Source organism: Triturus cristatus, chromosome 1_2 (genome assembly GCF_964204655.1).
Source record: "Triturus cristatus chromosome 1_2, aTriCri1.1, whole genome shotgun sequence".
Taxonomy (NCBI): Eukaryota; Metazoa; Chordata; class Amphibia; order Caudata; family Salamandridae; genus Triturus; species Triturus cristatus.
In genome coordinates this window covers 205690624-205707970 of record NC_140580.1, presented here as the reverse complement: position 1 = coordinate 205707970, position 17347 = coordinate 205690624, and the positions used below count along the sequence as shown (strand labels likewise).

The window sequence follows — 17347 nt, the reverse complement described above, 5'->3', positions numbered from 1 at the left end:
TGGGCTCCAGGGACCCCATCCCCTGGGGCCTGACCCATTTTTTATTTTTGAAATGAAATAAAAAGGGACGGGGATGCGTGGCCCACCTCCCGGGCCATTTCGGCCCCGGAGACCCCATTCTCCGGAGCCAGGACCTTTAAAAAAAAAAAATCATTCAAGGGAGATGGGCCGCGTGGCCCCCCTCCCCAGGCTGATTTCAGCCCCTGGGACCTCATCCCCAGGGGCCCGGCCTGGAGTGGGGGCCCGGTGGCCCCCTCCCTGGCCATTTTCAGCCCCAGGGACCCCATCCCCCAGGGAATGGACATCTGTTTGGGGACCAAGGGGAAGCATAAAGCCCCTGCGGTCCCAGCAAGCTCCCGCATCCTGCGAGAGCCAGCATTGCTCTTAACCCTCAGGGAGCTGCTGACATGCAGCTCCCTGGTGGTAAAAAGCAAGGTGCTCCACTTTGACAAGTGAGAGCAAAATGCTCTCACTGTGAAGTGAAGCACTTGTTTGCTATGGGATGGCAAGAGCAGTGCTCCCTCCATCTCATAGCAAACTGCAATGTTCTGGGTTTGGGCACACTGGGACATTGCTGGAGCTGGCCCTGGGGGGTGGCAGTCTCCAGGGCTGTTTACTGCTCCACTAGTAGGGCCGCGTGGCCCCCACCAACAGTATTAAAGTCCTGGGGAGGTGGTGGTCCCCGGGGCTGTGGGGGGGCTTGAGCCCCCACACTTTATTTTGGCCCCCCACATATATTTAAATCATTGCCCCCGGAACCTGGCCCACCCTGGGTCCTAATTAAATGAAGCGTGGGAGACCACGCTTCATTTTAAAAAAAAGATTTTGGCGGGATTCGCGACCCAATGCGACACCCACTGAAATTATTTTTTAAACGCTTTTTTGGCAGGCCTAGGGGGTCAGGGTGTTTCTATCCTGCCTCCTTTTCTTAATTTTTAATGTTTTTTTAACCTTTTTCGATTCAACCGAGTCACAAGATGGGGTACCAACACTTCCTGGTTGGAACTGTTGGCAGCCAATCCGATTGCAGGTTCGAGATAGGGAGGGTTTGCGGATCCTCCGCGTCAATATATAATTATCTGAGAAATGTTTACATTTCTCAGGAACTACTGAACGGATTTATACCATTTAACAAAAAGACTGCTTTCTGAACCAAAAGCTACTTTTTTGCTAAATTTGGTGTAATTCCGTTCAGCAGTTCGGGCTGTAGCCGTGTCTAAAGTTTCCTCTGGAAATTAACATGGCGAAAACGCGTTTTGGAATCCCCCTTTTTCTCGGCCCCCGCTTGATGAATCATCCCGAAACTTCCAACACAACAGCTGACCTGACACCCCCATTAGTTTTGAAATTTCGCAAAGAGTCGTCAAACAAAACCAAAGATATTGGCAAAATAAAAAATGCTTTTAGAACAGAAACAAGGTCCTAACTATAACTACCTACTGGCGACTGACATATATATATATACACATACATATACATACATATATGCAGATACACACATATATGGGTACCTGGAGTACTATATGCTAGGGACTTGAAAGTAAATTAAATGTGCCAATTAGGTGTATGCCAATTTTACCATTTTGGGAGCTGGAACAAGCACTTCATTACTGGTTAGCAGTGGTAAAGTGCACAGAGTAGTAAATCCAGCAAAACCAAATCCAGAAAAACGGGAGGGGTGAAGGCAAAACGTTTGGGGGCTATCCTACAGAGAGGGTCAGGTCCAAGAACCACTGCATTCCAAGTGCCAATAGATCTATTCTCAAACTCTCATAAACAGCAAAGTATACCAGGGTGACCTGGATTAATCAGTCTCTTGATACACACATACTTCTTTGCTTCATACCCATTCTTCATTATCTGAAATTGAGTGCCGCTGGGGCATCACTACCTCCTAATCTCCCTTTCTCACACACAATATCAGGCAGGAGTCAGCGGGTCCCTTTCAAGCGCTGCCACCCTTCCCAATAGAAATTAAAAGGCCCACATGAGTTTTGCTTCTACACATGCATATGACTAACATTTGTCTGTGGTTAAGGAAAATAATCTCCTTCCAGCACACCAAAAAAGTTAATTGACACACAGCTTCATAGACCCAAAAAGAAAGTGCAGTTAATCTGAGGATAGAGGCAATGATGGTGGGTGCAACAGGGCTGCCGCTAGTGAGTGTGATGGATGAGCAACAGTTACCACCAGTAAATCAAATATGTGGCCAAGATGAAGGAAATGTGATTTTAAAAAGGGGTTACATTGGGTCTTTCTTTGTTAGCAACTTTGATGTTTTTGGTCCAGTTAGTATTAATATTTGATGGAGAGGAGAATTACAGAGGATAAGAAAGCTGGGTGCCAAATTGTAGGTCACTTGAATACTTCAGCTTATAAATAGACATAGGAAGTGAAATATGGACATGAAATTCTAGGGCTATCACGCATTACACAAGAATAGTAGTACTTGAACCTAGAAGAAGCTCAATTTTTCATTAATCTGAGTGGTGTATTATTTCCCCCTGCTACTGATCCTTCTTCCCATGCCCCACCAAACCACAGTCAGAGAACATGCTTAACTAGCATAGGATTATTAGACCTCTGTGGGTACCACCACGGAACTCATGCAAAGACTCAAGACAATCCAAAACGCAGCATCTAGGCTGATCCTCAACCTGCCCAAGAGTACACACATTACCCAGCACCTGAAAGACGTCCACTCTTTCTCCGTCCAGAAGAGATGCCAGTGCAAGCTCCTGACCCATGCCTACAAAGCCCTCCATGACCAAGGACCACAGCACATGAACCACTGCATTACCTTCCAGAAACCTTCACTATGCACATCTTGCTCAAATGCCACGGATCCACCGCAGTCACACCGAAGGATACTCATTCTCCTACCTTGCTGCCAAAGCATAGAACAACCCCCCTCTCCACCTTCACATCGCACCCTCGCTGAACCACTTCAGGAAGGGACCCAAGACCTTTCTCCTCGACTGAGACCTGCAGCACAGCATCTGGATACCTCCAGGGTGATGAGCCACGCTATACAAATTCTAACTGATTGAATGCTATCGGAATGAGAAAGTCTATAGAGTTCAGTGCCACCTTGGGCCAAAGACCACGAGAATTTGTTAAATCATTGGGTTTCCAATTTCAATCATCTATTAACCACAATGTCATAAAGCAAAGTGCTGTGAGAATTGTGGTATGGCATAATGATCCTTGTGCCCATGAGGCAAAGAGTGTGCCTATGGCTACTGCAAATCAGTCAGATATTAAGATATGAATGGCCTCTTTGACCTGCTGACCTACTCTCTCTGTTCCCATTTTGATGTGGATTTTACCTACTGTGGCTATATTTCCCATGTTTCACATCCAATGAGTTATCACTAGGCTTAAGCAACTTGTCAGCTTATAACATCAACAAGATTAGGGCAGTATTTTACACCATTGTAATGATCTGTGCAGTGATCTAAACTCAATCATGAAGATAATCCTTTGTAATAGGGGACTGGGCAAAAGTCGGACCACAACATCCCAATGAAAGTGTAAGAGCGCCATAGAAGAGTGTGGCTTTGACAGTCAACTTGTCTGCTTTGCAAAATAGTATCCTATTCAGGACCCAACAGTCTCCCTTGCGTGGGTTTCTTCTTAATCTGAGGGCCATATGCATCATTGAGAGGTTGCAATCAGGGGATGTTTTGAGGGCCGCTCACACTATAATATTAACGTTTATGCTAGGGTAAATTCAGTCAAGGATTTGAATACAGATAAAACATACTGCAAATGTTTGTGCTGTAACTGTACTTTGGGAATATAAAAAATTTCACCTTCAGATACAGTCCTCCTTGCCTTTCTCCCCGATAGTCTAGTATATAAAGAGCTTCATACACAGAAAACTAAGTTTAACATTTTTGGGAATAAATGTCACATTATTTTGCTCAAAATTAGATTTTACGAGCATTCGTTCCAATGTTCTCCGAATAAATATTGGCTCTGATTATGAATGGGCTGGGATATTTCAACCTTTATGCACACGCTAGCTATTCATCGCACTGATAAATACCGAATCCCAGAACGTAGGATTTTATCGGGTGCAATAAACACTGAATTGCATTCCAGGGGAATCAAAGTCAGGCCCAAAGCCACATCTTTCTTTTCATCCTCTCACTGCTATTCCAGAACCCCTTCAGGAGTAGTAATTCTAGTATTGTTTGGAAGAGATTCTTACATTCACCACCTAACTGAAAACGTTCACAGTAGTCAAAGATATGTGGCGTTACCAGCAGGGCCAGACTGGGAAGCTAAAGCAGCCCTGGCATTTTGTTTGGACCAGCCCCCACATGGTTCGTAGTCAGTGAGCCTAACCACTAAAAGGGGAGTTTGGGGGCGTGGGGGGAAGGGGGGTGTAAGCATGAAGCACTGGCTGGCCTCGGTAGGCTGGAATTGAAAGTGATTGAATTATGCTTGCTTGCTGCTTTTGTTACTGGGTGCTTCAATACCGGCCTATAGTAACAAAACCAGCCCCCACCCTTTTAGCCTCCCGGGGAAATGCCTGATGCCCAGTACGGCCAGTCCAGCCCTGATTACCAGTGACCTGTAATTTCTGGTGGGCCCTGCAACGGGAGTTACCAGACCCATTGGAATCCTATGTCTTTGTTTGTTAAACTGAGATTTCTGCTGCTGCAAACTTAGAGTGACCCTGTGGGAAAACATGCAAGAATTGACTTCGAAACCCCAACTCCCGTCTGTCATTTTCCATAAACATGTGATCCTAGTTATTTCTCTACCCACAGAATTACCAGCGCCCTCTGTAACAGTAATATCAAGGTGAGGAAATTAAGGAGATTTTAACAGGCCACTCATAAAGAGAGCCATTTTTTGATGCATCTCAAATATTCTTACCAGTCCATTATTTCCGGCATCAGGGTCTCTAGCCAAGAGCAGTGCAACACGCTTCCTTGTGGCAGAGTCCTCCGCAACACTGACCATCGATTCTGATGTGATATCAAACTGTGGGCTGTTGTCGTTCTCATCCAGTACAGTGATTAGCACCTGTAGAATAAGATGACATCACTTATTAAAGCACACAAGAGAAGATGATAGGGCAGGAATGTCAGAAAGGCAGAAGCTGTGCTGTGTTCATCCAGTGTAGCAATTATTTCACTGATCATTTTGTACCATATGGCAGTAAAATTAGGAAAATCAAAGAGATTGCTTTTCACTAACAACATTTATAGAAGAGCTTGTAGGCCTCCAGAGCATGGATGTGGAGCAGCGTAAAATTGGCTCTACACTCATTATGTTTGATTAGGCCGCATATGTATATTGAGGACTTATGTATTCATGAGATATAATGTAACCCACAAGAGAAAAGTGCACTTAAAGCCATACACAAAGTGCATATGCTATGTAATCACAGTATTTATAAATGTATGTGTTCGCTAATGCTTTGTTTTCAGTTATAACGAGATACAGTTTTATGCATTTATACAAAAATGTCTTGCTCTCATTATATAATAGAATATGTATTCATGAGAAATGTATTTACTTTAGAACGTGATTGTTCATATATTAACATTTAATTAGTTATATAATGGTAAAGAGAGTATTTTTTTTTAGGGTGGTCTTTAATTGGATTCATGACAATAATTTAGGAGGGACTCTGAGAGTATAACTAGACAATGTTCTGCGGCTTTGGACGCACAGTATGCTGAGGCTTCTTTAGGAGAGGATAGGCCTAAACATCTGTGCCTTAGATTCAATGCTTTAGTCTCATTGGACGGCTTCAAGCTATGCAATACTCTAAATTAGAAACTTCTACTGAAGTGACACCTTTCTGTTTATTTTATGGATCTAATTGAACTTAGGTTGAAATGATTAGTGTAGTTTGATTGGGGAATTAGAAATCTTCATTCATTATAAACAGGAGGATCATGCTTTCCAACCTTCTCATTTTGCTGTGATTTTGTTATTATGTATCATCGCTACTGAGGTTCTCATTGGTTATTTACTATTGAGAATTAATTTTGTTCGTAGAGTTGGAAGCCCTTTAATAATTTTGTTTTGCTATGCTATGTTTCTGAGACTGATTTTAGTTTCTTTGGCTTTGAATTTGTAATATGTTTAACCTGACAACTATGAGTTTTGTAGCCAAATGGGTTACACTGTACTTGTGAATTTGAATTGAAACCAAAGTCCTTTATTCCTCAGCTCTTTAAAAAGATCAGAGTGGTAGGGTACAAAAAGGCCCAAATCTCCTCCGCTAAAGTAGATGGTAGCAGAGTAGGATGGTTAGGGTCTTGAAGTAGGGAGTTAGTATGTATGTGTGAAGATAGTTAATGCCCCAGGTTAGATCAGTTCCAGCCCTGATGTCCATGATTCGATTTGGTGGATGGGTGGAGTGCCAGTGTTCCGGGGTTGTGGCGTAATAGCAGGCGAAGGAGTGAGTATCAATAAGGTTGCCTGCGTATGGCTTATGCTTAGCTTAGGATGTTGTAATAGTTGTGTGATGCAGGTGGAGTTGTTGTGTATGTTGTGTGAATGCGGTGCTTAACATGTTAACATTGTTAAGATAGTATTAAAAGGTGTAGAAGACACCATTTTGCATTGTCTGTTAGAGTTTTGTGGGATTTGTCGTAAGACGTCATCAGCACCCCAATTAAGATAGGAACTTTTTTTTGTGTGATTGAGAAGTACGATTAGTACAGTGGACCCTTGGTTCAGGGGACTGCTGTATTGATTTTGGTGATTCTCTGTGGGTCGATGCTTCGCTTGAATGTGTCCCTAACGAGATTTTCTTGTGTGACAGAATTCTGTCGATCTCTTTAGCAGACAATTGCATTTTATTTTGTTGTAGTTGTATACGTGAGACTGAAAGAGTGCGGTCGGAAAATTGAAAAGAAGGGTGAACTCTTGCAAGGAGTGAGACCAGCGTCACGCTGTGCCGCACTGAAATTGGTCAGTTGGTGTGAAGCCGCAATGTTATTTGTTGAGTACATCACATTGTTTTAGAATGGTATTGGCTGCTGATTCTGAAAACAAATTGTACAAAAATCGTTGTTTTCCTGTTTGAATTGAACAATTTTGATTGAGATTTTTTATATATTATACTAAAAATGAAATGTTTTAAAGTAATACGGGACTTGATTAGAGAAGATGTGTCTAATCCTGTAAGAGAGGGAGATAAAGCGCTGCCTGAGGATAATGCAGGTGATTATATGGCGACAAATTATGGGCTCCACACTTCTGTTTGGCTTAAACAGTAGCACAAGATCACAAAAATGGAGGATGCATTAGTGTTTCCTCGATATGGTACATTTAATATATGAATCATTAAACATTTGAGACACATTTTGTGCAAAATGAAACCACAGTCCAGACCTGCACAGTTCGAGGCACTTAATGCGTTGGGACGCACATACTAGAGAGAAAGAGAGGTTCCAAGGAAGGGCTAGAATGACAGTACGTACATATGCAGATGTGAGATGGGATGCAGAACAGAAAAGATGGAAAACGGATATGATAGAAGGAGCTAAATTACATGCAGCATCAACGGGTGAGAAGTTTGTAAAGGAAAGCAAAAAGAAAGTGAGAGGAGATGGGTTGAAGGAAGTACATGAGGGAGCCGAAACTGATGAATGTGACTTCAGTGATGATCTTTAAAATGTTTGCTTTCTGAGCATCCATCTCCGTACAATGAAACATGAGTGGGGGAAGGTGGAAGTTTAATGATTAACGTAAATCCGGAAGTTGCTACTGCATTAATTTACACAAGCACTAATGCAATTGGAGATACCTTTACGAATTGGAACAAAAACGTGACACAAAGCTAGTTCAGGAACTTGTGTACTTAGTCACCCTATAGTCCTGAATAATTTTACACCCCCAAATATACTGGATGTCCTTCCGGTTCCTGCCACAATTAGACCCGTAGTCCCGATATATAACTGTAGTACTACAGAGGGTGTTATATGTGATGTTTCTGTTCCAAGTGAGACAAGACCCCCAGAAAAGGTTTTGACTAGATCTAGCGTGAAGTTTGTTCACTTTAGTTCCCATAAATGAGGATTCTCCTTGGCCTGCAAGTGCAGATCCATCAATGAGTCAGGGAGAATTTGGACCTTTAAGGTCAATTGTGGGATTGCCAGAACTGGGTTCCCTTGTATGGGAAACACCTTCAAATGTACTCAAAAGTACGCCCATGGTTAAGGTAATGTCCATGCCACCTGAGACGACACCTATATTGATAAATGAGAATATCGACGAGTTGTTAAGAGAACATAATGTTCCTTTAAGGGAATGTAAAGTTCCGTTGAATGAGATTCAGAGTACAGAAATAAGTCAGACGGTTCAGTCAGCTGTAAAGGGGAATTTGGTAGATGTATGCAAATAAAAATTCGAAGTGAAGAAAATGATAAGTGGAAGTTTGGAGTTAAATCGGATTGACACTTATCAATCAAATGTTCTTTTGTGTACGAGTAAAGATGTTACTTGAAAGGCGAAACAGGCTTATGAGATATTGTCTGAATTGGCACAGAAATAGGAGGTAGATTCAGAACAAACTAAAGCTTTATAGAAAATTCATCTACTTAATGTTTCCGATTAAGACTTGGGAAACATGAGGGCTGTAGACTTAAAAAGGCAAATTAGGGAATTAATCCAAGGTATTCGAATATGGGGAACATTGGTGAAATGGGAAGTTACATGGTTAAAGAATAGTTTAAGAAGAATGTTGGGAGAACCGCCTCCTCCGAGAAGTGGAAGAACAGAGGTTAAGATTTTACCTTTACAAGAAGTGCCTACTGGAGGTTATGTTACTGAACCATGGAGTCGAAGCATTCTTTCATCATTCACAAATGATTTTCCCAAGTTGAGGGAGAAATCTGTAGATTGATTGTAAGACTTGGCATCTTTTGGTGTGTTTCCCCAGTCTTTTTGCTTTCTGACCTTCAGGTTTTGACTCTGTTTTTGATGGTGTAGTGTCTCCTTGTACTTTCTCACTGCTGTTCAGTGTTAAAGTGCAAGTGCTCCTGTTGTAAATTATGTTATGGATTGGGTTTTCCATGATTGGCATATTTGATTTACTGGTGAGGCCCTAGTAAAGTGCAGTGAGAGTGCCAGGACTGGTAAATCAAATGCTACTAGTGGGCTTACAGCAATGGTTGTGCCACCCACAGAAGTAACCCTGAAAAGGGAACTCAGACATGCCACAGCAGGGTCTGTGTGCAGTTTGTAAATGCCATATCGACCTGGCAGGTGCGCCACCTTGCCAGGCCCCAACCTTCCCTTTTTCTACATGTCAGTCACCCCTAAGGTAGGCCCAAGGTACCCCTGTGGGTAGGGTGCTGTGTTTGTTAGAGGTAGGACATGTACTGATGTGTCTGACATGTCCTGGTGGTGAATAACAGTGTATTTTGTTTTTCACCATTGCAAGGCTGCCTGTTCCCATAGGACAGAATAGGGAGTTTTTTATACCATCTTATAAACATAACTACCCCTGGGAACAAGGTAGAAAAATAAAGGTTAGTATGTCGGTACTCAGAATGTTAAAATGCATCTTTTAGTAAATATGATTTTTACATTCTGTGTTTGTAAATACCACTTTTAGAAAGTAGGTATTTTCTTGCTTAGCCATCCTGTGAGCCTCTGCTGGGGTTGTGGATTGACTGTCTGGCTTTAGGATGACAGGGTCTGGAGCGGGGCTGTGGCTCCAGAGAGCCTGATGGGTCAGGTCTGGGCTCTATAGACCTGGGCTGCATTTAGAGCAGTGGGAGGAGATTTTCTGGCATCTAAATGGGCCTGGTCTGCCTTGCACAATGCCGTCTCCACCCCCTGCCAGAAAGCTGCACCAGTGAGCACAGAACTGGTTTGGGCTGGGTACAGACACTCTCTGCCGTCAGAGAACACAGGATTTGGGGGTATAAATATTGGTGCCCAGACCCGAGAACTTTAGAATTCTTTTGGAACCATGAAGACTGCCAAGAAGAAGAGCTAGAGAAGCTGTGAGGAGGGACTAACACTTTGCTGTGTGGTTTGCTGTGTTGGCCTGCAGTGGCTGCTTCAGTCTTGGGCAGTGAAAGGACTGGACTGAACTTTGTGCAACTTCCTTTTTGTGAGTTTCTCCAAGGGCTTGAGGTAGCGCTTGCCCCCTGTTCAAGAAGTCTCAGGAACAGCAAAGACTTCAAGTTCTTTTGCCATCAGCAGTGGGGACTGTATGTTTTGTGCTGCAGCAGAAGAAAAGAAACTCAACGTCTTCTACGACGCCACTGCCGACTCCGTGTCCTGAAGGAACCGCAGAGGTCACCACCGCAATGCCGCACCGCAACCCTGGTCTCACCGACGGCGCCACCTTACGCCACCACCGAGCTGCTGCTTGCACAGCGACCTGTGGGCACCGCACTCTGCACCGCCTCGCTTCACGTCGTCGCCCTGGTATCCCCTACGATGCCGCTTCAAGCCGACATCAATGCCGCTGCTTGCACTGTGGTTCGAGGGCACTGCTCGTAAGTTACACGACACACCGTCCTCATCCTGCAACGCAGCCTTGGCCTACCGACACCGCCGCCATCGACTCCAGTTCGTCAGCCGACGACAGAGCCTCTGCAACGACGCCACCGCTGCTTGCACCGTGACCTGCCAGCCCACGACGAGCACCGCTGCACTTCGCACCGCAGCACCCAACGTCTCCCATCGCCAATGCTCCTGACTTCAACCGCAAGGAGTTTGATCTGCAAAGCATGTGACTTCAAGGGCCTGACGACTCCTGCACCGACCTCTGGTACTGATGCCTGCGGATGCCGTGCTTTCGGAGCTCAACGAGAGGTCACCAACGTCCTGCATTTCTAAAGGTACGGTTTTGCGGGTCTTCCCAACACCGTAGCTAGCCTGTGACACCACAGTCAGCCAGAACTGTTTGGAATTTGTTGTTCATGACACAGTGATAGCCCCAGACAGAGCTATCGAGTTCAAGGCACTTCATTTCAAGTTTATTTTGATAACTGAAGATTTCTAAGTACTGTATTGTGGATATTTATCGTTTTTGGTCTTGTCTTAAGTATATAAAAATATTGGATATTTATCTAAACTGGTGTGGTGTCCTTTTGTAGTGCTTACACTGTGTTACTGTTGGTTATGTGCAAATGCTTTACACACTGCCTCTAAGATAAGCCTGACTGCTTGTGCCAAGCTACCAAGGGGGTGAGCAGGGGTCATTTTAGGAGTGTAACTCCCTTATCCTGACTAGAAGGAAGGGTCCCTACTTGGTTAAGGTGCAAACCATTGCCAACTAGAGACCCCCATCTCTAACAGTGATGCAAACATGTTGAGAGGTTTGTAAAAATTTCGATAGTTTTGTGGACCAATTTGAATACTCTTTTTGATATTGTGGTCTCAGATGATTTGTGGTCAGAATGCAAAAGACGGAACGAATGGCCTGAGAGAGAGCCAGAGAGAGATCCAGTAACTAACGGTCCCTCAGATATTGTGATGAGGAAGTATAATCAAGTGATGATATGGTTGAAATCTAGGGTGTCACCCAAGGATGTTTATTGGGTTAAAATTGATCATATGAATCAGGAACCTTAGAAAACGATGTATGCTTACTACGAGATATTGTTACAGGTGTTCAAGCAGTATAGTGGGACGAATATGTTGGAACCCAAGGATATGGAATATTTTGTGTCCAGGTTTGTGACCGGATTGAGACCCGAGGTTAACATGATGATACAGCAGCATTTGATATGCTGGCAGAATAAATCTGTTGATGAAATGTAGCAGAATGCAAAATACTGCAATGACAAGATTGAAATGAAGCCGAAAAAGCTGAAGGAAAACCTCATGGTTGCACCAATTAAAGCAGCACAGAGAGGAAATCAAGGTTCACCATTAGTTGCAAATGCTCTTCCTATACAGGGGATGTATCAGCAGGAAGTCCTCGTCACCCAGGATGGAGGTGAAATTCCGTCTCAAGGCAGAGTTAGAGGAGTTCCTATTGACCCTAGTACTGGGATTGATGTGGCTAGGTTGAAAATGTATAATCCATCCCACATCTGTAATAAATTGGGGCACTGGAAGCGAGAATGTCATTTTAATTCAGTAAGACAAGGGCAAAATACAGGGTTTGTACCTCAACAAGGTAACGGTCCTATGCAGATACAGAATGTGCCTAGATCAAGAGTTCAACATTTAAATGTACCTCAAATCCCAGTGACGCAGGTTCCACAAGCCCCCTATGCCACAGCAAAATGCAGCTGGTCCCAGTTTTGTTTCGAATCAGATTCCAAATGTCAATCAGAACTCATTTCAGGGAATTGATCTGTATCAGCAATATCCTTTGTTCAAGACTGTTGGCAACTTTGGTGCCGATCAATCAGCTTGACAGTGCCTGAGAGCGGAGGAGGATTGTGTACTTGGTGGAGGCCTAGAGGTAGACCAGAGTGGCCCCTATGTACTTGGTGTGGTAAATGGCCACGATGTATCATTCATGGTTGATACTGGTGCTACCCATTCTACTGTACGATCAGTGTAAGTTCCAAACCTACAGATCTCAGGAAGAACAATACAAGTTGCTAATTAACAGATGAGAAATTCCATTACAGAAGAAGTCCCTGTTAGAGTAGGGACTTTTGAGGACAATCACCAGTTCGTGGCCTGTGATTCAAGTCCAGTAAATCTGTTAGGACATGATTTTCTGTGCAAGCTAATTGCACTATTTACTGTACACCAAGAGGTGTGGAGTTTCAGACACATGATGAGGATGTGGGCTTTAAAATGGTCAATTACACTTCAGCTGTTGCCATGTATCCAGTGATGGCATGTGAAGATCTGCCTTTGAACCTTAGAGACTCAATGAGAACGGAAGTATGGGATTTCTTGGGAAAGGATATTGGACTCATTAAAGGAGTTGAACCTGTCTGCATACAGATAAAATCAAATGACCAGTATAATTTGTCTCCTGAAACGATTTCTGGAATAACCCCAGTAATTGAGCCTATGATTCAGTAAGGAATATTGAAAATAAATTATGGGGAGTCCGTGTAACTTACCCATTATGGGCCTGCAAGAAGCCTAGTGGTAAGTACTGCATAGTGTAGGACCTACGTAAAATAGATAACATTGTGTTCCCTGGTTGACCTGTGGTACTGAATCCTGATGCAATATTGTTCCAGATTCCATGCAAGCCTGAGTGATTTTCTGTCATCGTTTTGTGCCAGGAATTTTACCATTGCACGATGACAGCCAGTCATTTTTGCATTCCGGCTGGGTAATCATGTTTTGGCATGGTGCTGAGTTCCACAAAGGTATACAGACAGTCCTTCCATCTTCAACCAGTTCCTTATAAAGAATCTGGTCATGCCTTGTAATTCTGTCCTGGTCCAGTATATTGGCGATTTGTTAGTTGCGCCAAATACTCATGAAGCATGTAAAGTTGATACCATTGCATTGCTGAACCACCTGGCTGAGAATGGACATAAAGGAGGTTCAGTATCTTGGTCAACATATCGAAAAAAGAGTTAGAAAGGTGTCACAAGACAGAATCTTGGTGATTCTGCAACAACAACTCAGAAAGAGGTCAGAATGTTTTTGGGAATGGTGGGCTACTGTCGCCAGTAGATACTCTACTTTTCCCTAGATGCCAAGCCTTTACATAGGCTGACACTCCAGCATGTGTCCGATCGGTACCTTGGGACAATGACTATTTGATGGCATTGTTGGAGTTAAGTGAAAGTCTTAGTTGCGCTCCAGCACTAGGAATGCCTGATTATAACAAAGCATTTTCATCTTTTTGCAGTGAGAGGGAGAACTGCGCTCTCTCAGTACTAATACAAACACATGGGAATGCCCGTAGGCCTATTTTTCAGCTACCTTAGATCCAGTAGCAGCGACTCTGCCAGGGTGTCTTAAAGCAGTGGTGGCCACAAGTGTCAGCATAGAGAGATGTGAAGGCTTTGTCAAGGGTAATCCTTTAATGGTGTTCGTGGCTCATTCTCTGGAAATACTGCTGACACACTCAGCATTTGACGAACAGTCGCTTGACCCGGTATGAGCAGATCATACTTATTGATTAAATCATCATGTTGAAGAGGTGTTATGTTCGAAATCCTGCCACACTGTTGCCTATGCCTGATGCTGATGTTTAATGAAAATGAAACGGACCACAACTGTCTCAATGCCACTGAACTACGCACCAATCTCGAGACCTGATATTCGAGATGAGACATTCCCTGAATCTGATTTTGCATTGTTTGTGGATATCTTGTGTTTGCGAGATCATGAAGGAAATTTGTGAGCTGCTCATGCGGTTTGCAGTTTCAGGAGCAATAGAAGGTTCGGGGCTCCCATATGTATATTCAGCAGAAGTGCCTGAGTTGATTGCTCTTACTAAGGCATGCTGTGTCTCTGATCAACAGAGAGTGACTATCTACATGGACAGTCAATATGTCTTTGGTGTGGTTCACGATTTTGGAAAGTTATGGTCCTAGAGCGGTTTCATGACCTCTTCCAGGTTGCCCATACAAAATGGGGAGCAAGTTCGAAAACGTTTCGAGGCATTGCAAATGCCAGCTCAAATGGCTGCTGTTAAGTGCTCTGCACACTGAAAGGACAATGACTATGTAACTATTGGAAATAGGTAAGTAGATGAAGTGGCAAAATATTGTACCCATAATGCTTGTACATTTAATGGTGAATACGTGAATGAAGGAACAGATGAAACTAACTGCAACTTTTTATTGACAACAGCAGACACATGGGAAGAAGTAAAGACACTGCAGGAGGAAGTGTCAGAGGAAGAACAGCAAAGTTAGGTCAAAGCAGGTTGTAATAAGAAAGATGAGGATGAGATTTGGGTTTCAGCAGATGGAAGATCAGTGATGCATAATAGTCTTTTTGGTTTAAATCTTTTTATTGATATTTGTCAACAAACAAATCATCTTGCATTGAAAGAAGTGCCAGATCATGGGCTACACAGAGCCCTGGCAGTTGACTTACTGGAGGGTGAAACAGGAAATGAGAAGGAACTAGAGAAAATAAACTACTAACCCCCCTCCCTCCGCTCCCACCCTGCCCCCGTTCACTGTGATTCAGAAGTTGTGTTTTGAGCTTGTGGTGTTTCACTGCTGATTAATGTCTTGGTGAGCAGTAGTGTTGATTTCAGGAAGGCGCAAGAGACGCAGATACCTGGGACACGTAAGTTCTTGGAACTCTGGTGTGAATAGGGCCAAGAGTGGTTGCCAGAGGTCTCCAAAGGTCGAGCCCTTCCCTGCCAGTGTAAGGGTTATCTTCTCCATCCCCAGTACGTGCCATAGGTGCTGGAGCCAGCCCGTGTGTGTGAGAATTCGGGAGGTTTTCCAGTGGATCAAAATATTTTGAGTAGCTGTTCCCAAGGCTATCGCTATCTGGCGACCTCTTCTGGACTTGAGGGGGTATGTTAAGGGATTTGGTACCCCAAGGAGAGTATAGGCTGGGAATGGGAATCTCGTTAATTCAGTATCGAGGTATGTGTCGACTTCATCTAAAATCTGAGACTAATACTGTTGAATGTGTTCACATTCCCACAGGAGGTGGACCAATATTGCCATTTTCCCACACCCTCTCCAGCAATCTGGGCTTTGTTTAGGGTCAGCTCTGTGAATGCGCTCTTGAGTGTAGTACCAGTAGGTGACTATTTTTGTTAGCGTTTCAGTCAGTCCCATATTACTTGCAGTGTGTCGTGCCCTGTAGTACATACCCTCCCATTCTTTTCTACTAGGTTCTTACCCCAAATCTCTCCCAGCGCATACGGCTTGCGTTGCATGCATGTGTATGTCTAGTAAGTAACATCTTGTATAGGACCGAGATTAATTTCTTATTCGATGTCCTTGTTATAAGCCATCTTTCATAAGGGATGAGGTGTCTCTGTGCATGAGGCCTATTGTCGGGGTGTAATGCCCAGTGTCTAAGTTGCAGGTAGTGCAGCCTTTCTGATTCAGAGATTCCATAGTCAGATCTAACCTGCGGGAAAGAAAGCACTCCCTGTTCGTCAAAGAGATGCCCCATGGCGCGGCACTCCATAGCACACCAATGTGTGATGGCAGTCTCACCCATCCATGGACTAAATTCTGGGTTGGGTGATGGCAGTCTCACCCATCCATGGACTAAATTCTGGGTTGTTGAAGAGCTGGATTAGTTGAGAGGGGAAAGAGGTTAGCTTATATTTCAAGTTAGTCTGATCCCACGTTGTTAGTGTTGTTGGTGTGATATAGGAAGTGTGTAGGTTGGGGGTCTATGCAGTTTCTTCAAGAAGGGGATCTTCTGGAGTGACGTGCGTGCCACCGCTCAGGCCTGGATTCAACCAGAGTTTCTTCGACTCGGTGCGGTTCCATTCGACCAGATGTTGTAGTTGTGTAGCGTAATAATAGAGTTGGAGGTCGGGGATCTCCAGCCCACCCTCACTGGGTGGAAGAGTGCTAATGAGTTTCCTCATTCGTGGTTTGCGGCCCTGCCATATAAAGTGGGAGAGCTCCGTCTGTACCAGGTTTAGCCACCCTGGTGGGGGTCGAGAGGGAGCAACCGAAATAAGTATAAGATCTTTGGTAAAATTGTCATTTTGTTAGCGGCTATCCTCCCTAGCCATGAAATAGAGTAATGCTTCCACCGCCGCAGGTCTGTGCGAATTTGGGTGTGTAGCCTTGTATAATTGACTGATGCTGTTGTTTGCAGAGTGGGGGCTAAGTGAATTCCCAGGTATGGGACCGTGTCCCCTGTCCACTGTATGGGATGCTGGTTCTGGAGACATGCCTGTGCTTGCGGTGACAATGAGAGATTAAGTGCAACTGATTTCTCAATATTGACCTTGAACCCCGATGCCTTCACAAAGGAGTCAAGCTCCGACAGGAAAGCTCCCAGGGCCACAGCTGAGTCTAATAATGTCACCAACACATCGTCCGCGTACAGGCTGAGCGCCTCAGATAATCGAGTCTGGCATAGGTTTTATGAGCGTTTGAGAAGAAGGAGTACTCTCTGAAGTGGGGAGGGTGACATCTCTATAGATTCACCAAGCCCAATTCCTTCAGTCTGTCCAGCCCTCTGTGGAAAGCGCACCTGTCTGACCAAAGCGCTGTGCCGACCTGTCGAGGGAGTTATTGAGCACCAAGTTGAGGTCAACCCCCAGTAGTATCTTGCGCTCGACTGTTGCAGTGGCCTCCGTTAGCGCCTCGTGGAGGAATCTCTCCTGGCCCTCATTTGGTGCGTACAAAGACTCGATGACTAACATGTGTGTCCCAACCACAAACTGATAAGTCAGTAGTCGGCCCTTGTTTTCTGCCACCTTCTGCAGCACCCTACCCTGAAAGGCCAGGGAAACCAAGATTGCCACCCC

At 44.3% G+C, this 17347-nt stretch overlaps 1 protein-coding gene across 2 annotated transcripts in view; it reads right to left on the bottom strand.

The window, feature by feature from the left end:
• Positions 1-17347, bottom strand: part of CDH23 (cadherin related 23) — a 1199511-nt gene that overhangs the window by 872968 nt on the left and 309196 nt on the right. For both annotated transcript variants that reach the window (XM_085603466.1, XM_085603467.1), the window contains exon 10: positions 4894-5043. In XM_085603466.1, coding sequence (XP_085459592.1) covers positions 4894-5043 — 150 coding nt within the window. The remainder of the gene's footprint in view (positions 1-4893; positions 5044-17347) is intronic.